Source organism: Gracilinanus agilis, chromosome 1 (genome assembly GCF_016433145.1).
Source record: "Gracilinanus agilis isolate LMUSP501 chromosome 1, AgileGrace, whole genome shotgun sequence".
In the NCBI taxonomy this organism is placed as follows: Eukaryota; Metazoa; Chordata; class Mammalia; order Didelphimorphia; family Didelphidae; genus Gracilinanus; species Gracilinanus agilis.
The window spans coordinates 514,139,922-514,166,354 of NC_058130.1; the positions used below are offsets into that span (position 1 = coordinate 514,139,922).

At 35.1% G+C, this 26,433-nt stretch overlaps 1 protein-coding gene across 2 annotated transcripts in view; it reads right to left on the reverse strand.

Moving 5' to 3' along the window:
• Positions 1 to 4,144: 4,144 nt before the first annotated feature.
• TGS1 (trimethylguanosine synthase 1) overlaps positions 4,145 to 26,433 on the reverse strand; it is a 64,774-nt gene continuing 42,485 nt past the window's right edge. Inside the window, exons 11-13 of one of the 2 annotated variants that reach the window (XM_044666262.1) lie at positions 25,697 to 25,913; positions 23,855 to 23,933; positions 4,145 to 4,991 (exon numbers count right to left, since the gene is read on the reverse strand). In XM_044666262.1, coding sequence (XP_044522197.1) covers positions 4,833 to 4,991; positions 23,855 to 23,933; positions 25,697 to 25,913 — 455 coding nt within the window. In that variant the 3' untranslated portion in view covers positions 4,145 to 4,832. The remainder of the gene's footprint in view (positions 4,992 to 23,854; positions 23,934 to 25,696; positions 25,914 to 26,433) is intronic. The other variant, XM_044666256.1, reaches the window with a different exon arrangement.

The window sequence follows — 26,433 nt, forward strand, 5'->3', positions numbered from 1 at the left end:
GGTTCTGATTAGGAATGCTCCCTGCTACATTTGGCACTTAATTACTCATTCTTAATTAAGTCCACTTTTAGATTATTTTACTTCTTGAACCCCAACTTTGAACATGTTCCCTCTTCAACATGCCTTTCTCACCCTCAGATTGGGTTGAGTCTCTTGCATGTGGGGACAAATTCTGTCTGTTTCTATTGTCATAAAGTGATATATATATATGTATATACACACACACACACTTTGATTGCCTGCAAGACAATAAATCTTGTGGTTGTATTATTGTTTGAGTATCAATTTTATATACATACATATATATACATATACATACATATATACATATAAATATATACATACATATACATATATATTTTGCCTGCTCGCTGCATTGCAAGACAATTAACCTTGTGATTGTATAATTATTTATCAATTTTCTAGAAATTGCAAACCCAGAGATTTGCTTATTTAACTTGAGCTTGTAAGACCAAACAAGTCAATGGATATTCTTGCTTTATCTCTGTATTGGAAAGGCCTCTAGCTTATCCCTATTACAGATAACATTGATTCTTAGTTTTAGACATACTTCAATGTAAAGAAATCTCCATTTGTTCCTTTACTTTCTGATGTTTTTCATAGGAATGGGTGCTGTAATTTATCAACAAAAATTTTCTGCATCTACTAGCATGATTACATGATTTTTGTTGTTTTTGTTTTGAATATGGTCAATATACTTGGTTTTTTTAAAATATGGAACCACCCCTGCAATCCTGATATAAATTCTGCCTGATTATAGCACTTAATTTTTGAGATATGTTACTGCTGTTTCAGTGTTAATATTTTATTTAAAATTTTTGTATCAATATTCATTAGGAAGATTGGTCATATTTGTGTCATAGAAGGATTTTTGGTAGGCCCATTTCTCTTTTCCTATTTTTTAAAATACTTTATATAATATTAGAATTAATTGTTCTTTATAAGCTTGGAAGAATTCACTTGTAAATAAATGCATTTGGTCCTGTTTTTTTTTTTTTTCCTTTTGGGAGTTAACTTATAACCATTTATTTCTTTTTAGAGTTAGGATTATTTTAAAAATACATATAAAATTATTTAAAGTTCTCTTTCTTCTTTAGATTCTTTGGCCAAACTGTATTTAAAAAAACCACCCATCCATTTGATTTACATTGTCAGATGTATTGGCATTTGGATGGATGAAATAGCACTTAATGATTGTTTTTATTTCATCTTTTTTTGGCTGTGTACATACCTTTTTCATTTTTGGTACTGATAATTTTGTATCTAAATCAAGTTAACCAATGGCTTTTCTAATTTATTGTTTTCCCCCAAAACCCATCTCCTAGTTTTATTCATTAATTCCCTTTTTTTGTTTGTTTTTTGTTGTCAGTCTTCTTTATCTCTCTTTTCACTTCCAGGATTTCTCTTTTGATATTTAATTGTTTTTTTTTAATTCGTTGGTTTTCCAGTTTTATAGTTGCAAATGCAATTTGTTGTCCTACTTTTTTCCTTTTACTTATGATGAAACTGTTTTGATTCAAATTTTCTCTGATTACTTCAATGGCTACATTTCCCAAAATCTTGGTGTGCTGTTTCATAGTTATTACCTTTATTGAAATTATTTGCTTTTTCCCCTATAACTTGTTCTTTGAGCCACCCATTTTTTTAGGATCAAGTTGTAACTTAACTGTGCATAGTATGTTCTGATTTTTGTTTTGTTTTGTTTTGAGATTTCACCTTGATCATTTTCTATTTCATTGCTTGGTTTTCTGCTCTCAATCAGATAAACTGAAGATTTATCAATTTTTTATTCTTTTAAAAAGAACTAGCTTTTGTTTTCTAAATAAATTTTTTTTTGTTTTCAATTCATTTATTCCTCCTATGGTTTTAATATAGCCTGTTTGTGCTTATTTTAGGTTTGGTGACGTTTTAATTTTTTTAAATATAATTTTAAGAAATTCAGTTCACTAATCTTTTTCCAATGTCTTAACTTTTGTCTTAGCTGCAACCCTGGAATTTTGTATGTTGTTTCATCATGATAATTTTCTTCTTATTGTTGTCATTCAGTCATTTTTCAGTTGTGTCTGACTTTTTGTGACCTCATTTGGGGTTTTCTTGGCAAAGATACAGGAGTGGTTGGCCATTTCCTTTCTCGGCTCATTTGACAGATGAGGAACAGAGGCAAACTTTCTCAGGATCACAGAGATAGTAAGTATCTGAGTCGAGATTTGAACTTAGATCTTTCTGATTCCAGTCCCAGAGCACTAGGTCACAAAGCTAGAAATGTCTGAGACTGAATTTGAACTCAAATCCTACTGATTCCAGGCCTGATGTTCTATCCACTGCACCATGAAGCTGTCCCAATTCGAACTTAAAAAACAAACAAAAAAACCCAAGCACTTTACCTTTTGTCTTAGATTCATTCTAAGAATTGGTTTCAAGGCAGAAGAGTGATGAGGTCTAGGCAATGGGGGTTAAGTGACTTGTCCACGTTCACATAGCTTGGAAGTTCTGAAGCCATATTTGAACCCAGGACTTTCCATCTCCAGAACGGCTCTCTATTGCTTCCCTCATCAGTGTTCTGAAGTAGCAAGTCCAGTCCTGGATACTGCATTTGAGGAAGGATATGGACAAAGCAGAAAGCAACTGCCTCACAGAGATGAGAGAATCCAAAGAGAAACCTATTGGGCTGGTAAAACCTTTTCTAAGGGGTCCTCTCTTTTTCCATTCTTCTTGTGACTTCCTCCCCTCCAAGCGCTCTGGAAGTTGGGCCACCATGTCATTCCCCAATAAGCCGTGCCATTTCCCTCCGGCACAGTGGCATTTTCTATTCCTGGAATGGTCTTTTCCTGCCTTGGGCCGGGTGTCCTTGGGGCCCTTTCTGGGGCTCCTTCCCTGTGGTGGCCATCCCCTTGGGCTTTTTCCTTTTGTTTCCCCCTTTCTCCAGTGAGTAGCACAGCGCCCTACACAGTGGTGACAGCGCTGAATCCTTGCTTGTTGCTGTGACCATGTTTTAGTACGAGGGTCTAATCCTTTCTGCCCATAGCCATGATTGAAGTGAGGTAAACTAAGTCATTGTCCGGAAAACCTGTTTTTCCCTAGGGAAAAGCAGAAATCAGAAATGAGTTTTCTGTGAAGGTCGGATGGCTCAAAATAACATTCCCATGAAAAAATAACTCCCTTTACTGACTCAAAGTCCAGGATAAGAGATACAGTGGAAAGTCCTGGATTCCACACTGCTACCAGAATAGCCAGACAATAAAGTTTGCCTTTGAAGGTTATGTCTCATTTATGAACATTTTCTTTGTACCTTGAACCCTATAAAAATTGCATCATAATCTTAGTTTTCCTGGCCAGTAGGTACATTTATTAACCAATAGATTAAGTAAATATTGGTTCCACTAATTTGAATTTCTGGGTGTCTGGAGTTGGTTTCTGAGGAACGCCACTTCATGATGATATCCCTAACTCTACCTTACAGAGTCCAACTGTTGCCAAATTTTGTTGGTTTTCCCTTTTTACCTCTTGTAGGGTTCCCCTTAATTCCCAGCACCACCACTGAGCTGCTTTGGGCCCTCATCCCTCACTTGGACTACGGCCAATAGCCCTCCAATCAGTCACCTCTGTTCAGCTGCCAGCCATATTCCTAACGTGTAGAGGTCTGTTCATAACATCTACTGATTCCTGGTTACAGAATACCTTTGGCATTTGAAGAAAGCTCTTTACAATCTGGCTCCTTCCTACCTCCGGAGTCTTCTTATTCCCCTCCAGGCACTTTGTGATTCCCACTCTGGCTCACTTACTGTTCTTTGGGTGGGATACTTCCTCCCTCGGTTGTTGCTAGTTCTCTCCCCCATGCCTGGAATTCTGTGTCTCATCTCCATGTTAGTTTTCTCAGCTTCCCTCAGAATTAAATTGATTTCCCACTTTCTTTAGATGCCCTTTCCCTTGTTCTTTGTGTATATCTTGTATGGTCAATTAGTTACATATTCTCCATTAGAATGGGCTACCTGATTACAAGAATCCTTTGCCCTTTATTGGTAGCCCCAGCAATAAGCTGTTTATAAATTTTTCCTAACTCACCACCATTTTATTCCATAATAATTGCTTTTATTTATTCTTTGCTGTGATATTTTACAAACAATTATTTGCTGCTTATTAACTTTCTTTGAAGATCAAAATTTCTTCTTGAATTTGTTTTATCATGGGAAACTAATAGGGAAGAACAAGTGCTCTGTGGTTGGTATAATTTATTTTATAATTGTAAGATGAAAAGTTGCCATTGAACTATTAGGATACAGTAATATTACTTCCATCATTTAAAATGCTCTCCTTTGTCCTATCAAAATTTTATATTTTATCCAATTGATTTAAAGATAATTTTTCTTTGCTTAGGAAATGGCAGCTCAACACAATTTAAATGAATAATAAAACCAGTTTTTCTATTCAATGTAATTTATAAAACCCCCCCAAAACTTAAAAAAAAAAACAAAACACAAACCCCTGTAGTAACAACACTACATTTAAAATACTGATTTAAAAAACAAAAGGCTGCTAAACAAAAGCAGACAAAAAAATCTTAAACATACACCATAAGTATACATATGTGAGGCACACAGGCAAATCGACCTTCTTTTACATTAAGAAGTTCAAGATTCCAATGAATTCTCAGTATTTACGAGGTTATTTAATCTCAGAATTAATACCGACAACAGCCCTAAGAGTCAAGCTCTATTTTATATGCTAGAAAGAGACTCTTGGTTGCCAAATAAAGTTCATGATGGATAAAGGAATAAAATACAAGTTTTCTGACTTGAATGATAATCTAATTACTACTCTATGTTTCCTTCTTTTAAGTCATCTTTAACTGCTTTTTCAGACGCTGTTCTTCGGATCAGGTCACCAAAGTAAGCTGTGATGGTCTTCAATTTATTATTAAGAAAATTTTGTTCTATTTCAACTTGTCCTCCAGGGCCAGCTAGAGATGCCACCTAAAAAAGGAAACAGAAGAAACACATGGATAATTGGAGTTTCAGAACAAATCTTTTGTCCATACTATTTATGAAATAGCAACAGGCCTTTATTTATGCCCTTTAAAAAGGGGGATGTCCAATACTCATTGCTGCTTCTCAATAATTAATGACTACCAATAGAAAGATTGTGAGACAAAATATTGTTCTGCATGCTATAAGGTAATAGGTAAAGTTCTGGTGAGTCATTCTGTTGAAGAACCTGGTATTTAGAAATGGTTACTATGATTTCTGCAAGAAAATCACTAAAACATGGCACTGGACTAGAAAGTCCTGGGTTCAAATTTCACTGTGAATACTTATGCAACCCACAGCAGTTCACACAACTTTTGTGTTTCAGTTTTTTCATCTGTAAAATGAGGGTTAGACTTTGCTATTTTACCACTGTTAATGTTCTCTTCTCAAATAAGAAAGGATAGGGATTCAACCTATTATTTCAGCAGAATAGGGAATAACCAGGTGAAGATGCTTTGTACCAATGCAAGTCAATCAACCAAGAAATCCTTTAAGTGCCTACCACACACTAATCAATCAACAAACATTTATTAAGTGTTTACTATGCACTAGGCAATGCAGGATACAAATAAAAGAATTAAACAAGCTCTATGTGTCATGAGCCTCTTCAGTCCGTTCTGTGGAAACATCAAATAATTGCTTGAGAGAACTGAGCATTTAAGTGACTTATTGAAGGCCACACAAGTCTGTTTTGGAGAAAAGACATGAATCAATCTCGTTTCAAGGGCAACTCTTGATCCATTAGACCAGTAATGGTGAACCTTTTAGAGGAGTGGGTGATGTGAGAAATGTCCTCAGGTACATGTGGAGAAGGGGAGGGGAGCAGCCCAGGCCGTGTTCCTCTGGTTTTCTAGTAATGAACTCTGTGCTGGGGTCATGGTATGTGTGCTCAGAGAGGGCTCTGAGTGCCCCTTGAAACATGTGCCATATGTTCACCACCATGGTTTTTGACCACCATTCTCAAATTATCCTGTATTTATGTGTGGGAAATAGGTCTCTCAGTGAAATCATTATAATAGAAACAGGTGCCTGACCATTTCCATTGGGAGGATCTTCTTGGTAGCTGCTCTATTAAAGTGGACATTTGAGAGCCTGAGAAATGTTGACCAACTTCTACTGATATGCGGCAGGATTCTCTCCTAACCCCTCCAAGCTGTAAGATACTACTCCCTTTTTATTCTTCTCTCTCTTATTACACTTCCTGTCTATGTGATTACACAAGAGGAATCATGGGAAATGTAGTTCGAAAGAGCCCTAAATGTCCATAGGAAGTTTTGATCAGGGACCTCAAAATTAGTTCAAGGACCCCCAAATTTTCAATATCACACAACCCTTTATTTACCGGCTTCACTGTGTGCAAGTCATAGCATCTCTGAGTCTTTTTCATTATCTAAAAAATGGGGAAAATACCGATTTCTTATAAGGCTGCTAGGAGGATCAAATGAAGCCATGTATGTAACATGCTTTCTAAACTTTAATGTACATGCAAATATTAGTTTTTGTTACCATGTATTACATATTTTCCCATCTACCAACGAGATGGTAAAATCCTTGAGGGCTAGCCCTATTTATGACTCTTTATCCACAGTGCCTCTAACACTTATTTGGTTTGAACTGCAGATTTCATGATAGAGAGAGCTCTAGAAGACTCCATATCCCGGGGCATAAGGGCAGAACTGTCTGAGGCAGAAAAGGTTAAATAACTTGCTCTGAGTCATACAGGCAAACTTCAGGGATAGGAGTTAAATCTAGGTTGTCCTAACTCCCCAGGAAATTCTATATTTGCCATTCCATATTGCTTTTCCCCTTGAACAAAGGGTTTAACAACTATTTATCTAACTGAATTGTAACTTAGATCCCAAGTGATACAAAAGGGAAGAAAACTTTGTGAATGCATCCTTAAATGTCAGGTTGGAATTTTATGTAAAACATTTCAAAATCCCTAGAGGACTCTATATATCAGCTATTATTGTTGTTATTTAAAAAAAGAAAATAATTGAATGAGAGTACGGCAGTGGAATAACTGTTAAAGGTGTCAGACTTAAAACAGGATTAATAATTTATGGCTTTGGCTCTTTGTGTATAGACATGATGACTGCATTTATTTTAATATGCCAAAATAGCAATATCTGGGAGTTAGTTCCATATTATAAGTGGACAGTGTTGTTGCAAGGTTTATCTGCCTCTAAATACTTCTCTCACTGGCCTGAGTTGGTGTATTTAGAAGATATTTGATTGAAAAGAAAAAGTTAAATGAGCAGATCATCATCTCAGGAATAGAAGAAAGAATGTCATGGGATAGCACAGTGAGCAGCCCTGAGATTATAAGAGGGCAATGGGCAACTTCTGGCGAGGGCAAAAGGAAACACATTAAAGCCAAACTTATTTCAAGATTTTGCTCAGAGATGATCTATGAGCATGACTGAGAGCATATACACATTTTCTGCAATTGTGATGTCACAGCATCACCACACAGAAACAAATGAACCAACTGGAAAAATTGTGGTTCATAGTATTTACAAGGAAATTATGGCCTACTTTAGTTTAGCTCGCTGGTATGACTCCATAATTTTTTCTTTATTTCTACACCTTGCAGAAATGATTAACTAAGCACTCACCAACACAAAGATGATGTTACATGAGCTAAAAATAGATCAAACTAAACAATTTCAGTGGGCCACAAGTGTCAAATACTCAATGCAGCAACTGATAGAGGGTAAAAAGCTCATCATACATTACTAATGAGTATGTATTTAAACCTATTCAACTTTCTCTACTTTAGGAGAAAAAAAGGACAGTTAAAGAAACAGGGAAGGAAGATATAACATATAACCTACTTAACATTTTTGCTTTTCAAAGGCTGCAATTAGACAAGAGCTACCAAACAAGAAAGGCAATAATGGAAAACAAGTTTAACAGAGGCAGAGGTAAAGATGAAGTGTACAACAACAACAACAGTTATATGTGAAGAAAAAACAGACCCCAAGACAAAAACATACTATTTTTTCCAATAAGGAACCTGACATTTAAGAAGAAGCCAGAAGTTAAAATAGTTCAGGAGGCTCAATTTGCAAGTGATAAGAAATGTTACATTTTAAAAAATTTAGGACTTCTAGGTCAGGCTGATTTTTTCCACACGCTTAGCTATAGGAAGTTGTTTTGCATCAATTGTTACAAATATTCTTTCCAAAGACTACCAAATGAAACTGCTCGTAATAATTTCTTAAGATTTATTTCAATAATCCAAATTCCAAACTCTTCTCTGGATCAAAGTAGATGCTTAAATATTTCAGTGATTCCTGATTTTGGTATGAATTTCCTCTCTAATAAGCATTTATTAAGTCCCTGCTATATCCTAAGCACTACCCCAAGCACAGAGGATATAAAAACAACAACAAAAAAGGAAAACTTTCTCTACCTTCCAGGAGGAAAAGCACTATCAGAAAGTGGTGCATGAACACTTTGCCTTGGAAGTGAGGGATTCTATGGAACAGAAGTGAGGAGAGTGCGTGTAAGATATAGGGGATAATCAAAGAACCAAAAATCACTTATGAGTGCCTACTACATCCCAGACCCTGTGTTAAACTTTGGGGATACCAAGAAAGGCAAAAAATAGTTCTTACTCTTGCAGAGCTCACAATGGGGAAGACAACTTGCAATAACTATGTATCCACCAAATCCCATAAAGTCAGGAGATGGGTGTCTGAAGGGAGGAACAATATGAAAGCCAATGGCACTGAACTGAAGAATATGTAGCTAAGTGTGTAAGATAGAAGACTGGAAAGATGGGGTATGTGGGGGAGGTATAGGTTTTGAAGGGCTCTGAATGCCAAACAAATGATTTTTGTATTTGATCCCAGAGGTGATAGGGAGCCACTAGAAGGAAGAAAGGATAGAAAGAAGAAGGGAGAGGCCACATATAGGAGAGGAGAATGGATAATCTCAATGGAGAATGGACTGGAATGACTTGAGGCAGAAAGATGCACCAGGAGGCAATGGCAATAATCCAAATATGAGGTAATAAGGATTGCACTTCTAAGAGATGTTGCAAAGGGGAAACCAATAGGCCTTAGCAACAGCTGAATATGGGGCATAGGAGATGAGGAAGACACTCTGGTTTGTAAGTTTGGGGAATGAGAGGGCCCTTGGTGGTAGTAGGGTGCTTGCAAGGTGGAGAATCTTTGGGCAAAGATAATGAGTTCACTTTGGGACATGCTGAATTTTAAGATAACCTGAAAGTCAGTTGAGAGGTTAGGATTAGATAAAGAGAATTCAGAAAAATCAGCAGAGAGTTAATGACAGCAATTGATGAAATCACTTAGTGAAGTATCATTGAGGAAGAAGAAAAAAGGGTCCAAGATGTGGCTCTGTAGGTTTCTGTAGCTGTGAAAATAGTGACAAATGATAGATCTCACCTAGTGGTCAACTCTTTGGTAATAAGCTTCCCCAAACTTAGCTAGAATGGCCCTTGGATGAAAGTTATGAAGCCTGTTGATGAATCTTTACATAAAAGTCTAATTTTTAGTCTAGCTAGAACCTTATAGAGCTTATACTTCACTGTTATAGCTCTTGAGAACCCTCAAATCATCTCCACACCACAATGAAGCATCAGACTTAAAAATACACACCCATACCTTATCTTTATGTATCTACAGATTTCTACCTATATATCCAGCGAAGATTAACTATCAACTCAGAGATATTTTAGATTCTAAGAAACACTTAAATAGTGTTATTTTCAAATATCTAAATACCACACTTGGACTTATACAGAGAATAAGTTTTAACTGACAAAAGGACAGAAAACGTGATACTGAAAGCCGGTGCTCATGGTTATTACTTAAATGCATTTTAGTAATTATTTTGTCTCCAAATAAGAAATATTCCAAATTAAAATGTTTTAATAAATATTTAATGTCTATGAATCAATATCTTCACAGGAAAAAGGCTAACTGTAAACTATGTATCATAAGAACAAAAAAGAAAGGTTACATTTGTGAAACATTTCACACATACTCTTGGACATACTAGATGTGTTGGTTAGTTTTGTGGAATTGTCTTCTCCCTTCCCCCCAATCTTATGGTCACAGCCATTCAATTTCAAGCATTATTCAAGAAGTTTGGGGCTGAAGTCTCTGCCACTTGTGACCTACATGCAACATACTTAGTGTTGGGCTTGATGACTTCCAAGGATTCTTAATTCTAAATCTATGGGACTTCTGAGATGATCTAGTCCAACTCAATAAAGGATTCTGTTTTAAAGCAAACTTTTACTCTTTACCATGTTTTAAGCTATCCTTATCTTTCCTCTGCAGGCTTAACTGACTATGTATTGTTTAGTTACTTCCTCCTTTTCCCTTTCCTATGTACATTTAAAATATTTTAAAATACATTTTAGTAAGCTGGTGTGCAATCACATTGAATATAAACTAACAAAACTGAGTGGTATGGAGTAAATTAGTTTTAGCTAAGAAATCACTTCCACATCAATTTGGTTTGCATTCTAAAAGAAAAGATTGGAAGCTCACTGACCTGAGTTTCAAGAAAAATATGGAAGGGCAGAAAATATTTTTTACATATTTTTTCAAGGGTGGGCTAATGTGGGAATATTCATTTTTTTGGAAAACTGGAACAAAATAAAACATTCACCTTCAGCTTTCTGATGTAAATCTAGGGATAGGACACAAGAGAATGAATGCAAGAGTTACATGAAGCATGTAGAAACAAAAATTAATCTGTAAGTAAAAAAGTGACGAGCGATAGTTTTTGTTTGTGAACAGAAATAATAATTTTAAGAAGGGAAGCAATAGTCCTTCCCACTTGAACTTTAAACTACTATGGTGTAAAAGCATTTTCTCCTAGAGATGGAAAAATGGAGTAGAGGAAAAAAATTGATTGTAGAATGATTAAAATAAAATTTGCAGAAGTCTAGTTAGAAGAAAATTAGGTTAGAATGAAATGACTTTTGTACTGTCTACAGATTTCATCATTGTTGCAATAAAATTAGGAAAAAGACATCTGAAACAATGGTTGTGTTTAGAAATGTACTTTAGAAAACGGAAGAAGAACAATCCTTCCTTTCCAATGTTACTTGTTTGAAAGGAAACATAATAGGAAAAAAAGCTGGGGACAGGAATTTCTGATGAATAGTTCTTTGGGATCTGTAACAGGAAATGATGTTTCTTTCCTTTTGTGAAAAGAAACTCACAAAAATATATCAAAATTACTCTTCTTTCTCTCCATAAGAGAAAAAAAAACAAACGACACCCAAATGAATCCTCTTTCAAAGATAAAAAGGCCTATCTGTTGAGAAATGAGATCCGTGTAATGAAATATGTAAATCTTAATCTCTTCCCTAAGTTTTCCAAATAACTTTCTGATACTCACTCAACCATCACAGATGTCTTAATTTCTTTGTTTAAAAATTCCTTTTCAGGGGGCAGCTGGGTAGCTCAGTGGAGTGAGAGTCAGGCCTAGATACAGGAGGTCCTAGGTTCAAACCCGGCCTCAGCCACTTCCCAGCTGTGTGACCCTGGGCAAGTCACTTGACCCCCATTGCCCACCCTTACCACTCTTCCACCTATGAGACAATACACCGAAGTTAAGGGTCTAAAAAAAAAAAAATTCCTTTTCAGATGAATAAAATGAGAGTATTTCTGAAAGTTTCCTTTTTGTAAAATGAGCTGGAGAAGGAAACAGCAAACTACTCTGGTATCTTTGCCAAGAAAACTCTGAGTGGGGTCACAAAGAGTCAGACACAAATTATCAATCTTTGAAAGGTTGTATAATTTGAACTTGTTCTCTCCTTTCTAGAAAAGACAGTATTACTGGCAAACATGGACATCTTCGCAGTTTCAAAGAAAAGTCAAATTTACTTTTCTCTTTATTTTCTTGGTGAAGGACACTAACACGGAATGATTTCATTGGTCAAAGAACAAGCTTTTCTTTCCTATCAATTCCCAGAACTGGATACCAGGAAAAAAATTTCTAGAACTTATATAACAAAGTAAGTTAGACTATAAGGAAGCCCCTGGCTATTCATATTGGGATTATATGCAGCACAGAAGACTTTAGTGTGCCTCTCATATTTTTCTGACATTTTATTTTAGAGAAAATCCATTTAAAAGCTAGATGTCAGGAAGCTCAGCTTCAACTCTGATGCCAAGATTTATTATAGTTGCTTACTTTCTGAGCCTCATTTCCTCACATGTAAAACAAGGTGGTCAGCACAGATAGGCTCTAAATTACCCATGAGCTTTATAATACATTCTATTACTTTTAAGAAGGAATTCTTAACTTTTTTGTGTGTGAATGGACCCCTACAGAAATATGGTATAATGTCTATAGACCTTCATTGTAATATTTTAAATATATAACATATGTAGGACTGCAAAGGAAACCAATTTTATTGAAATAGTTATCAAGACATATTTTTAAAAATTCTTTAAGTTCATGGTCCTCAGATCAATTAAGCAACGTTCTCTTACTTTATCCACATGGAAATATCACTGAATTTGGAATAATAATATCCAAGTTTTAGTACTAGTTTTGTTTCTTTGTTAGCTCTGTAATCTTGGGCAAGAAAATTCATTCTCTGATTCTAGTTTCATGACCTATAAAATAAGCACATTAATATCTACTGCAAAGGATTGTTGTGAGGATCAACTTATGTAAAATATGTATATAAAGCATTATATACATGACATCAACTATCATCTTTGACAATAAAAGCCGTCTTCCTCCTTTTAGGAACACAAGCTTCCTGTTTTTATGACTTAAAAATTCTGAAGTCTTTCCCACAGGGCAAAAATGGAATAGGGGACTCTATATTCTGGCCTCCATTCTTTTTAGCATCACCAAATTGCACCCACCAACTCCACTTTTTAGGCAGGCAAATAGCTGTGGCAACAAATGGATGGGCTTCTTTTGTATTTTTAAGGCAGTGAAAAACCCTAATGCCACACTTGTAATAAAATCTGCTTAACTCCATTGTTAAGTTATATAATCATCTAATGTACATATTCTAGTTCTACAAGTTTCTTTCTTTAACATTTTTTTTTTTTTTTTTTTTTTTGCTTAGGAGGCAAAGAGGAAAGTAGGAATTGGGAGCTCAGCATAGGATTTTAAGGCAGTGACTGAATCCTGAAAAGGGTGGGGACCACTCTTTTTGAACAGTAAGGGAAAAACAGGAGATTATTACACAGATTGATTGCTGGTGGTGGCATTGGTGTGTCACAACTTTCAGATGATTTCTTAATCATCTTAATTTAGGTAAGGGTTCTCTCTCATTGGTGAATGGCTGAACAAATTGGCACATGAATGTGTATCATTATGTCATAAGAAATGACAAAATAGGAAGAATTTAGAGAAAATTGGGAAGATTTTTATTGATGCCCCAATTAATTCAAGCAGAAACAGGAGAAGAGTGTACGTGACACCCACAATAATGGAAAGGCTTCGTAACTCTTTATGATGCTTCTTGGCAAAGATGATGGAAGGCAAGAGCACAGTGAAGCAATATACAATAGCAATTTTGTTTACAGTGATGTAAAATAAGAGCATTAATAAAATATCTTTAAAAAATTAGCCAATGAAACAATTTTTTCAGAGAAAATTAAAACACATGATATTAGATCTCATGTCCAATATTGCTTTTTAAAGTTTCTATTGTCTAATCAATTTTTAAGAGTTGATCTCTCTTATGGCTAAAGATCTACAAAATGCTGATAAGAGAAAAGAAACTCTTTGCTCATTCTTCATTTCTCATAATCCCCAAAACTGGTCCTAGGACTGTGTATAGCAATACAGTTTATAAGGAGTTGGCATCCAAATAAATGATATTTTGGTCACATCATGAGAGGGAATGCAAAGTGCACTAGGCTTTTTTTAGTAAGGCAATAATTTACAACAGAAGATTAATACATCTATTTTATAGCTACTGTAGTCTGAAATAAGAAAAAAAAAACCAAACAATGGCCAGAACTTCAAATTTTATGTAGCAGGAAAAAAAGGCCTAAATATAAATGTTTGAAGTAGGCTATATATTCTAGTATTACCTAAATAAGAATAATGGCTTTGTAAAACAAATTGTTTTCAATTAAAGAATTCTCACTAAAGATTTTGTGTATTTACTCCCTCTTTTGGGCTGCTTCTCCACAGTGGGTGGAAGACAGTGATCCTAGGACATTGGCTGGTGAGGGTAACTTTAGGAAAGCAAATGTAATATTTGGTGGCTTCCTATTTTAACTAATTCCTAAAATAGTTTCCCACCTGAACTAATTAGTTTTTTCTTCTCATTAAGCATCTAAGAATCTCAATTACTGAGGGGTTTTGACTGGTCATTACCAGAGAGCAGAGAGAGAATTTGGGGGAAGAAGCTAAAAGAAGGCTTAAAGCCAATTCTTACTAGAGCTTCAAAGAATTTTGAAAGAATGTTAGACTTGGAAGGGGCCTTAAGAATTACAGTAAATTTTAAATAATTCATGCTAGTTATTTTCTATAAAATGACTACAAACTACAAACCATTGCTTCTAGGGGAAAATACAGAGTTAGGTTCCTGTGAACCTCTGGTCACAACATTTATATTAGCAGTTTCCGGAGTAGCTTCATATACAGGTTGGTAAACTTCCTCTTCCTTTTTCTGGATGTACCATATTACTGACTCATTAACATTGAACTTCTGGCCATAGCACTAAAATTCATGTTCTGAGTAATGGTATCAAATAAAAATATTTTCCCTGTAAGACACATCACAGCCTTGTGCTCAGGATAGCAATTCAGCACTGTTTGGAGGCCATCTACAAAAGCAAAATCATTAACAAAAAGCACAAAAAAGTGAAAAATATGTCACTAAAGAGATTGTGAAAAGTATATGAGAATCATGAAGGCAAGCCATCACTTTATTCAACCACAGCTGCGTGATGGGAGACTCAAAAGTTTTTGTCGGTCTTCATATGACCACTAAAGTGGTGTGAACACTGATTTCTGGGGTTGACTAAGAAATCTAAGTCTAAATCTAAATAAGAAATCTAAGAACAATGAGGGCTGACTATACTTAGCCCAGCACCTTTATTTTACAGAAACTGAGTCCCAGAGAAGCCTAGTGAGTTACCCATTCTACTCTTATTAGAAATGAAGCTGACCCGAGTGAGTTTCATAAAATGAAATCCAAATCTCAACTATCCAAGACCAACAGGGCTAGAAGGGATATAGAAACCACTTTTTAGACTCCTTTATTTTTCAAAGGAGAAAATGGTTCAGTTAATTTCAGAACAAGGACCAGAAACCTCAAGTCTCCTGTCTGAGGCTCTTTTGGTCAGATGGTTGAAATATGACCAAGTTGGTCACTTAGGAGCACTGAACTCTCAGTTTTACCTGAAAGTACTCTGATCCCAAATTCATCTATCCCAAGAGCCTTTTCCATTGTGTCTAGGTTAAGTTTTCCTATATAAATTTGTTTATAATGTGTCCAGAGAATATAACAATCTCAAAATTTGACTGATAGTGTTTTTTTCTGCAAGGTTATCTCCACAATGCAAAGCCATTTTGTGGGAATTAAAAGTAGTTATGCACCCCTACTTATCCATTTGGGAGGGGTTATGTCCACATGTGAGGGTAGTCAGTGCAAAAGTGTTTTGCTAACCTTCTGTGTTTATAACTGGGACTGTTTTTCCTTTCTTTCTTGATGGGGGAGCTGGAAGATTGTATTTTTGGTGATTGAAAAAAAATTTAAATTAAAATAAAGGCATATACAAGAGATTAATGAGACAACAGATACTATAATATCAAGTTATGTTGTCATGATTTAAAATGTCCTAATTTTGTATCAATTTAGATATTATGTTTACTAGGAATGGTTGATCACATAGAATAAATTACTTAAGCCTTTGAGAACTATTAAGATATATTTCTTATTAAAACTTTAACCTCCTGTTTGCTTAAAATGATATCAGAGACATGGGAGATAGAGAACTTAATGTTTTACACTGCAATCCATGCCTTTAAAATATGATGGCAAAACAATTGTTTTGAATAATGTTTTGGCAAAGAAAAACTTCTACCTACCCTATTTCCTAAAATTACTCCTATAGATTCATTAGGAAATACCATTGCCAACATCCTTCATCATAAAGTAAAAAGCTACTACTGAATTCATCTTTTAGGGGATGAACAGAAATTAATATGTTCTATAGTACCTGAAAATTCATGGAGACAATTTTTCCTCCTAGAGATGTTTTGTTAAGAAAAGTTTTACATGTTAGTTTGCTATTTATGAAACCAGGGAGATAGCCTGCTCAATAAATTATCCCAAAACAGTCCTGCCCCTCTTTCCCCCACCCTACCCCTCACACATTCAGTATACTTAAGGTACTTTTCCTATAGCAGAGTTCATGTTTCAGCATTTCTTCTGAGAAGGAACAGATCATTTTGCTACTAATACCCCTATCTCAGTGATTCCCAAAGTGGGTGCTACCACCCCCTGGTAGGTGCTGCAGCAATCCAGGGGGGCGGTGATGGCCACAGGTGCATTTATCTTTCCTATTAATTGCTACTAAAATTAAAAAAAAAATAATTTCCAGGAGGCCAAGTAATATTTTTTTTCTGGAAAGGGGGTGGTAGGCCAAAAAAAAGTTTGGGAACCACTGCCCTAGCTGAATGCTGGTACCAGGCTCATTTAGAGAATGTTCTTTTTCTAGAGTAAAAAGTCTTTTCTGAAATATTTTAGCATGCCTGATCTCTGGTAAAAAATCATTAACAGCTCAGCTCTATTCTGAAAGAGATTCAGATCTCAGGATGTAAAAAGAAGTGTTATAATTATGATATGAATAACAGATATTTGGCCATCACAAGTAAATTATCTGATTCTGGTGACTTCAAGAAACTTCATTTTATATTTATTCTAATTTTCATTATGGTATGGCAAAATGTACACCTGAAACTACAAAAAGTAATTATCAACTTCAGTTTCCAAGGCAGTACAATATATTGAGAATCCCAGCCAGTAATGTTTCTGGACTTGAAAAAAAAAATCGCCCTGAGTTTTCAAAAGCAGATACCTAGAATTTGGATCTCAAAGATTAAAGACCATATACATACAAGTATATATGTGCAAAGTACTCAGTTCAAAGGTTTCCTTCCACATTTATTTTGGTTACTTGAACAAAGCTTTGTATTTTTCCTAAATCCATCACAGATTTAGTTTTAAAATCTCAGATTTTTTATGGTTTTTAACAGTCTAATATAAAGACTGGAATGCAAGCAAGGGTTTAAGTAAAGCCACATGGTATTAAACATTTTGATAGGAATAGGATATGCATTCCAAAAGAGATTTTCTCAGTACTACAATGTAGAAATCCCACCCAACTATTATTGTAAAATGAGAATTTGTCTCACAGTCTGAGTGCACACATTTAAATATATACCTAACTGAAGGCAATTAATTTGATCTAAATATAATGAAAACTTTGCAATACCAACATTAAAAGAATAAATTTTTTTCTATTTAGCAACTGTGATCTATAAGAAATGTTTTTGGTTAGATATTAGTCCTACCATTCACATTAGAAGTGTGTGATGGTGTTACATGTTTGATATATTTTTCTGATTTGTAAGGGTCAGTGACTTCTTTAGTTTTAGCTACCATTCTTAGATCTAAATAACGTGTGCATATAAAAATGGGAAAGTTTAAAGAGAGAGAGGAAAAAAGGGAAAGGAAAGGAAGAAAACAAAATGTGTCTAGGGAGAAGTAAATATGGTATAATATTTAGAAATTAGATATTATATAGATATATATATTTTAAGGTGTGGTCACCAGGAATCAATAATTCAGATTGATTCCATAATTAAAACAGACCCAAGTCAGGATGGGTTTTATGGTAGTTTATTTACAATTAGGAAGGTAAAAGGTAAGGAAATAGACAGAGGGAGAGGCTGGCCCAGGCCGGCAGAGGCCTGGACGGAGAGAGGGTTAAGAGACTAATTAAACCAGGCTACAAGCTACAAGGCCTTAGCAATCAGAGAGGCAAGAAGCCTACTTGAGGTAGAGAGTCTGGAAAACGCCAAGGTAGGCCCAAGGAAGTCAGCCTAACTTACCCACATGACAATTCAGAGGAGAAGCTGCCTGAGGTCTCAGCTGAGATCCTTCAGCACCAAGTTCAAAGTGAGAACTGCCTCAACAGGAAGTTACCATCATACTTGAAGAGATAGTGTCTTTTGTCACTTCCTGGGGGTCCACCTCTAATTCAAGTGGACAAATGGCAGCCTCAATACTGGTTTTGGACTGCCCAAAGGGCAGTCCCTTGTTCTTGATTTGTTACTTATTGTCACGTGTGGGTAACTCATTTCCCCTCCCCAATAAGGGAGGTGGGGATGACATTATCTCTGGTGGCTAGAGTTTTAACTATGAATGGGCTTGAGCTAATTCCATTTACACAATGGTAAGTAGCACAATGCCCAATAACAACACTCTTTGGTGCCACACAAAGCTGTCAGGGCTAAAGGTGGCCCCCTCATCTGTTATACAGAGCACAAGACCAGGAGTCAAGATGATGTCTGGGCTCTAATGCTTTATCAGTACTATTGGGCAAATACTATCACTTTTCTCTTTCTTAGTTTTTTATTCAGTGTATATCTTGAGATGAAACAACAAAAAATAAAATATAATTAACCAAAAAAAAAATCAATTGTTTCCCTGATAAATTTCTCTACTGGAAAGACGCTGATTGATAAGAAATTAGGAGTTAGGGCAGAGTAATCCTAAATGGTAATGTAGTCAACTAAGAGCATGTACCTACTATAGGAATAGAATTATGGTAAACGCCTTAGAGAAAAGGCAAATATTATGTATATATGGTAAATGCCTTAGAGAAAAGGCAAATATTATATACATATATAGTTTAATATGTATCTTTTTTCTTTTTTGCAGTTAAAAAATAAAGGCTATAAAGTACCCAAGGGCAAACATGTCAAACATATGGTGGCCCACAACACTCATGAGTACAGCCTTAACCAAATTAAAATGTAACTGAAAAATATTTAGCAAAATAAATAAAAATAAAATATAGATAATATCCTATTTTAAAACTTTTATGCAACTTGCAAGGGTTCTTATGAATGGATTACTGACCCTATTTCTATTTGTGTTTGACATAACTGCCCTATGGTACATACTTGTTTATTGGTACTATCACTACACCATTAATAGAGAATGCCCAAAAACACTGACACAAGAAATCCTGGGACCCTTTTCCCCATAGATTTCTTGTTCAGAAAGAAACAATAGAAATCATTTATTCCAGCTCTCAGATATGAGGCAGGTTTATATCTAAACTATCCTAAAATAAGAATAGTTACTTATACAGAGTAGGTACTTATCTTAAAATCAGCTCAGAATATTCCTTACAGAAGAAATGGCTAGGCATCAACTTCTAGAGTAGTTGAAACAGAATTGGTTTAGAGCTAAAAGGAAACCAAAGCCCAGAAAAATAGTCTAATAAGTAATTAATAGAAAAAGCAGTAGTCCAGACTCACTCTAATGATTCTGCCACTACTCTGGGTTTGAGGAGCATGGGGCACATGAAGTACAAGAATGAGTATTTCCTCTCCCTGTCCTATGTAAAATACACTCAAATAGATAGTTTATTTTTAGCATTTTATCTTCTCCTCATCTACATGCCAATGCTAACAATTCTATCTAAAGTTTTCCATGGTTCCAAATTATCCACCTTTTATCCCCTCCCTTCAACCAAAACTCCGCCTAAAAACAATCTAATTAATATAACTGTAATCGATGACTGCTTGATAGTTACTTAGTTTTTCTAAGGACAGTTGTATTTTAAAGAGGATGCTCATCAAATGAAATTAATCCCTCTCTAATTATGAGGACTTTAGACAATTTAATTCTATGTGGAGACTGTCCTTGAGCCAGCTCTTTAAAACTGTTCCTACTTTTCAGATACCTTTTTTGTCTTCCAGTCCTGAACCTATAGAACTTCTAAAATTCCTGCTTCCCTTGTCTCTGAGGAACACCTACAGGGCAGGGTAGTGGTGGCTGTTCCCAAATGAGGAAAAGCCAGAGTATGTTGACTCTTAATTCTTACTTTTTTATAGGCTATAGTTTTCTGTTGTAAGTTCTGGTGGTTATGATTGATTAACTATCAATGGGAATGAGAATCAATGTAATTAGTATTGCTTTGTGAAGAAGCAGTTTGTATGTCACCCATGCAACCAATGACATTTTAGTGGGGAAATAAAAAAAAGAAACAAAACAACCCAGAGTAAAAGTGAAGAACTCCCACTGAAATTTTTATTTGAATCAAATGTTAACCAAAGTACCTGAAAAAATGTTTGCTTTCACTCATCCTCTTCAATGATTTATTAGTATTGCTACTCCCTCTAGAGGAGGAAATTATAAAGTACAAGTCCTAAGACCTTTGGCAAGTTAAAAACAGTTTTACTTCCAGTAGAACTAGTAAAGGGCAAATTACTATTTATTTATACTAACCCTTTCTCCCAAATAAAGGTTATAATCATTTATGTAAAAATAAATTGTCAATGCTTAGCACTAGTTTAATGGTCAAATACAATGAATAGAACATTTCCTAGAGTTAACCTGGTATTCGAATTAGCCTATTCATTTGTCACAGCATAGCAGACATTTTTAGCAAAGTTAACATAATCTCTTCTCAGATTATTTAATATATATAGTAGTGAATTACATGGACTGTGTAAATCACTGAATGAATAGGATATCTTATCTTAAAAGATGACCTAATGAAATGTTAAATAATTCAAGACCAACAAAATTACTGGCACACTGTGCAAAAGTGCAATATTTTGTTCTTGTACAAAATACTGTTAGCTAATATTAATTTTACTGCTATTTAGATTAAATTTTATTATTACTTTTCCCCTTGAAATAGAGCACTGAGCTGAACTGAAAATATTCTTAAATTTAGGCTGACTCTGACCTTACTTGAGCTCTCTTAACTCCTTTAATGCCAGATGAAAACAGTTTAAAGGCTACTTTTTGGAAACATTATAGAAAAGATTCCTGACCAGTTAAAAGTCTGACTAGATCATGGGTTCTTAACTTTTTTGTGTCATAGAACTCTTTGGCATTCTAGTGAACTTCTGGACCTCTTCTTAGAATAATGCATAAAATACATAGAATTACAAAGGAAACAAATTATATTGAAAGTTGTGTTTTCACCATTCAATTTCAGAACCCCATGAAAAAAATATATGAAACCCTTGAAGGTCCTTGACTATAGGCCTAGAAAGTCTTTGAGGTCCCTTCTAGCTGACATTCTGTCTGAGGAAGATTATTTTTTTTCAGGGAAGGTCATTATCTTTATATGGGATTCCAAGTAATGTTAATGATACTGACATTTATGAGGCACTCTAAAGTTTAGAAAAGCTTTATCTATAAACCTCTCATTTAATCTTTAAAACCTTGAGGTAGGTAAAGACAGTTATTATTATTCATATTTTTTTTTGGTATGAGGAACTGAGCTCAGTGAGATTGAAATAACTTGTCTATAGTCATACTGCTTTTAAGTGTCAGAAGAAGTATTTGAATCCTTGTCTCTTTTGATTCCAAGTTTAGGATCCCTTCCATTATTCCACCATCTCCGAGCAGCCAATCAATAATTGTTGATTAAGCAGCTAATAGATGCCAGACACTAGGAAAGGCACAGTATATACAAATATAATAAATGACAAAATCTCTAAAGAGCTCATACCATTAAATGAAAATAGCAAACGTCACACACAAAAATATATAAGCAGCACATAAATATACAATATTTACCTAAAAGCTGATTGTGGAAGCACCAGTAGGCACCATTTCCTAATTCAGGAAAAATTTTCTATAGCAGGTACTGCCTGAATTAAGTCTTGAAGAAAGGGATTCTAGGAGGTAATGGTAAAAAGGATACACACCTGAGGCCTGGGGGACTGCCAGTGCAAAGGTACAGAGATGGGACATGGAAAGGAATGTATGAAGAACAAAGAACTGGATGGATGGAGAGCAATGTACCATGAGGTTGGAAAGATAGTTGGGGCAAGATTGAAATGACTTTAAAAGTTAAACAGAAGGGGCATTGAGGGTCAGGCCTGGAGACGAGAGGTCCTAGGTTCAAATCCGGCCTCAGACACTTCCCAGCTGTGTGACCCTGGGCAAGTCACTTGACCCCCATTGCCCACCCTTACAACTCTTCCACCTAGGAGCCAATGAACAGAAGTTAAGGGTTTAAAAAAAAAAAAAGTTAAACAGATAAAGTCTATATTTGATTCGAGGGGCAATAGGAAGCAGGGGAGTGATATGGTCAGATCTGTACTTAAGGAAAATCATTTCAGCAGCAATGTGGAGGACAGATTGGACTGAGGAAGAGACTTGAAGGAGAGAGACCATTTAGGAGGCCAATGCCATGATCTAGGTATGAAGTGAAAAGGGCCTGAACTAAAGCGGTAACTGTGCAAGAAGACAGAAGAGGTTGCATCTGAGAGATGTTCTAGAGGTAGAAATGGCAAGATTTTGCAACTGATTTTATATGTGAAAAAACAAGAGTGCATAGTTAAGGATAATGCCAAATTTGCAAACTGGTGAGACTGTAAGAATGGTAGTGCTTTAGACATAAAAAAGGTCTGTAAGTGGGGAGGGTGTGGGGGAAAAATAAAAAAAATTTTTAGTAATGTTGAGTTTGAAATTATTTCTTGGATGTCACATTTGAAATGATTAATAAGTAACCAATGAATTATTTAACATAGAAATTATAGATAATCCTATGTAGGGGAGCTACCAAAGTCAATGAATATACAAAGAAAAAAGCAGGGAACTTATGACAGAGACTTGGAGTACATCAGTAATGAAGGTACATGATTTGGATCTGGAATCACAAAAGGAAACAGGAATAATTAGAGAGGAGAACCAGGACTGGTAGTGTCAAAAAAGATAAGAGAGAAGTATCTAGCAAAGATGGTCAACAGCATCAAATATCCAGATGTTATTTCCAACTAAACCTAATAATGTAACAGAATACCTTTTTTTCTGAGACTCTATAATGATTTTAGTTGAGGAAAGAAAGCAGGGTGTGAAAATCTGAGTTTTCTTTCTAGCTTTTTCTGAAAACAGTCCAAGTAGAATATGAGAGTTAATTTGAATGCTAGTAAATTTCCCTTTTATGCTTCTGAATTGGTTAACAATTACATTATGCTGGTACATACATAAACTCAAGGGTTAAGCTAAAAGTCTTTTTGCTCAAGCTTTAAAGGAGGTAAACACATCTAGTAATGGCACACACACCCTAAAACTCCCCATAACAGAGCCATCTCACTGCTATACCCCTTTCTACTACCAAAGCTTTCACAGATATGATTCTGTAATTTTTTAAAGTTCAAATACATTAGTTTTTCATTACATGGAAGCTGTACACATGGTACAACGTCCAAAAAATGATAATTTCCCCCCTCTTTCAACAGTATTTATCGAATACCTACTATTCAGAGGCAGCTGAAGCTCTATTTCATCAGATAAATTTATCACATCAAAGGGGTTGGACTTAATGATCTAAATCTCATCAACCTGTGTTACATACTTACCATTCAACAAATTAATCATGTAATATTAATTAAATATGCTGCAATGAGACTAACTATAAGAATGAATCTACAAAGTTTAGCAGAGAAAGATGGGAGAATATCAAATGGTGTATTGTTGTATCAATAATTAATAATCAATGTACCTGTTAAACTAAACCAATAGTTAAACCAGAGCCATATTTATCAACATTCCTTCAATCATAACTTACTTGATCAATATCAGCATTTCTCGGAAGGAAATATACAATATTTTTAGTGATCATCTGGGATAGCCTGAAAATTTCAAATGTTGAAATAAGTTAAGGAAAAATAACAGACATAAGTTAATTGCCACTAAATGAAACCTAATTTAGTCAGTTAAAAGATGGTCCCCAATATAAGACAATGCTTTTATTCTTAAATTTAATAATAATAATCATTAATAAGACAAAATCTTTACTATAGAAGCAGTATCATCTCATTTTAAAAACAAAAATCTCTATTTTTAGATTTGTAACAAAAGCCATAGATTGACATGAGAGGAAGCTATGGTTCAGTGGACAGAAGATGACACTGGCATTGGAGATTTCCCACTGACACATTTACCATGTGACTGGGAATATCCCTTAACCTTGCAGTCCCCCAGACAAGTTAAAGAGAAGGTGCTAGTTGCTTGTACCAAAGAAATCACAAGTCTGGTTCAAAAAAAACCCCAAACAAGTGAAAAGGTAATCAAGCTTTTTTATAGAATTTTACAGTTTACAAAATACCCATTTTATCTACTAATGATTTCAAAGAATTATTTCATTTGAAAGGGCACTGTGACTTATGAGAGAAGAGAATGCTGAGGTCTGGGAGTTAGGAGATGTGAATTCATTTTGCATTTAATATTTCAAACCTATGTGACAATGAACAAGTCACAACTTTTCAGCCTCAATTTCCTCACCCAGAAATGGAATAATAACAGTTGTAACATTATAAACCCTCATAGGTTACCCAAATATGACTAGTAGTTTCTTTTATCTTGTAATTCTATTTTTTGGTGGGGAAGAAGGGACATTATATGATTTAATACCTATAATTTCCTCAATTATTTATATAGCATGGGTTTAAGTAGTAAACAAACCTAAATTATTTAAACTATTACGTAGGAATGTATTTGGTTTTTAATATAGTACTAGAATAATCAATTAAGAGATTACAGAAAATTCAAAATTCTTTTGTTAACCTAAAAGTATTAGCTTATTCCCAATTAACATTATTATTTAAGAATATAGGGAGGTACCAAGTAATGAAAATTGGCTCTGGAGTAAAAGACTTTGGGTTGCAATGCCATCTCTGATGCTCACTGCTAAAGTCTGCTCCCTGTGTGACTACGGGCACACCAGGTGAGCTCTCCAGGTCATCTAATCTATGCATATTCTCTCATTCTGCAGATGAAGAGAAATGATGCCCAGAAAGTTTATGTGATTTGTTCCTGGTTACTCAGGGTACAAGTGGTGAACTGAAGACCCCTGACTCTAAAACCAATTTCCTTCTCCTAGGGAGCCTACTGTTATGTCTTCAGACAAGCACAAAGCACAGTAGTGAGGTACATGACACCGAAACAGGGCTATTTAGATTCTACTGGCAGGTCCCAACGGAAGTTAGAATTTGCAATGACAGGGCACATAAAACTCCATGGTTTTAATCTGCCAAATGTGAGGGATATCACCAGAAAATAGTGCAAAAGAAAAGGGCACAAAATTTAGAGCTAGAGGACCTGTTCCTCTGAATCAAAACTCTGCCACTCACTAGGTGTGACCTCTCTAGACTTTAGTGTTTTCATATAAAAATCAAAGGGGCTAGATAAGAGAAACACTGAGGTTCCTTTTGGCAGTGTCAACAGGCCCCAAAGCCAATAACTGCTTCATTTTTTCCATTTATTTTAGGCAAAAACAAAACAACCCCCAAAACAGGTACATAACAGACATGCAGAAAATCTGTCTTCTCTTCCCATACCCCAAAACTTGACAATAAAATTTATTTTAACACCATTTGCAAATTAAATCAAAAGGAATTGAAAAGGATATCCATCTGGAGACATCATGGTTCTAATATCAAAGGTTTCTGCAGTAGCATAGTCAGGCCCTCCCCAAGGAGGGCTGAGGAATACAACATCTGCCTTTAAATCTGAGGCCAACAGCATGAAGTCTCCACAAATGAATTCTATCTTATCTGCTACTCCATATACTTCTGCATTGTTGTGAGCAAGATCAATTTTAGCTGGATCAATATCAATGGCAATCACTGAAAAAAGAAAAAAAAAGAATATAAGTCAATTTTGTGAGTCCTGTGAGATGACATTTCATTTTTACAATGTTCTGAATAAATTCTTTAAAGAATTCCTGTAGCATGAAAAGAAAACTTTGCCTATAGTTAAGTTATCCAGTTATCTATAACTAAAATGCAGACTTAAATGAAACATTTAGAGTTTTATTTATTGCCAGGTAGACTAGATTAAAGAGCTTTTTATAACATTTTGATGATAGGCAGTTTGGTGATAAAGCCCAGAAATAGAAGAATAAGGAATAATGATGTTAATCTATAATATTCAATATTAAAACTGTCCAAAATGGCAAATAATTATTATACTTTCCTTGCTAAATTTTTCTGAATCATGCTACCTTTATGGTATTCAGAGTAAATTATAAGAATGCTATAAGAAGGGCATGGCAAAAATAGTTGGACTAAAAAGATATCAGAAATTATAAATATATATATATATATATATCCCCCCATATAGATATAAATATATATTTGCGCTGCC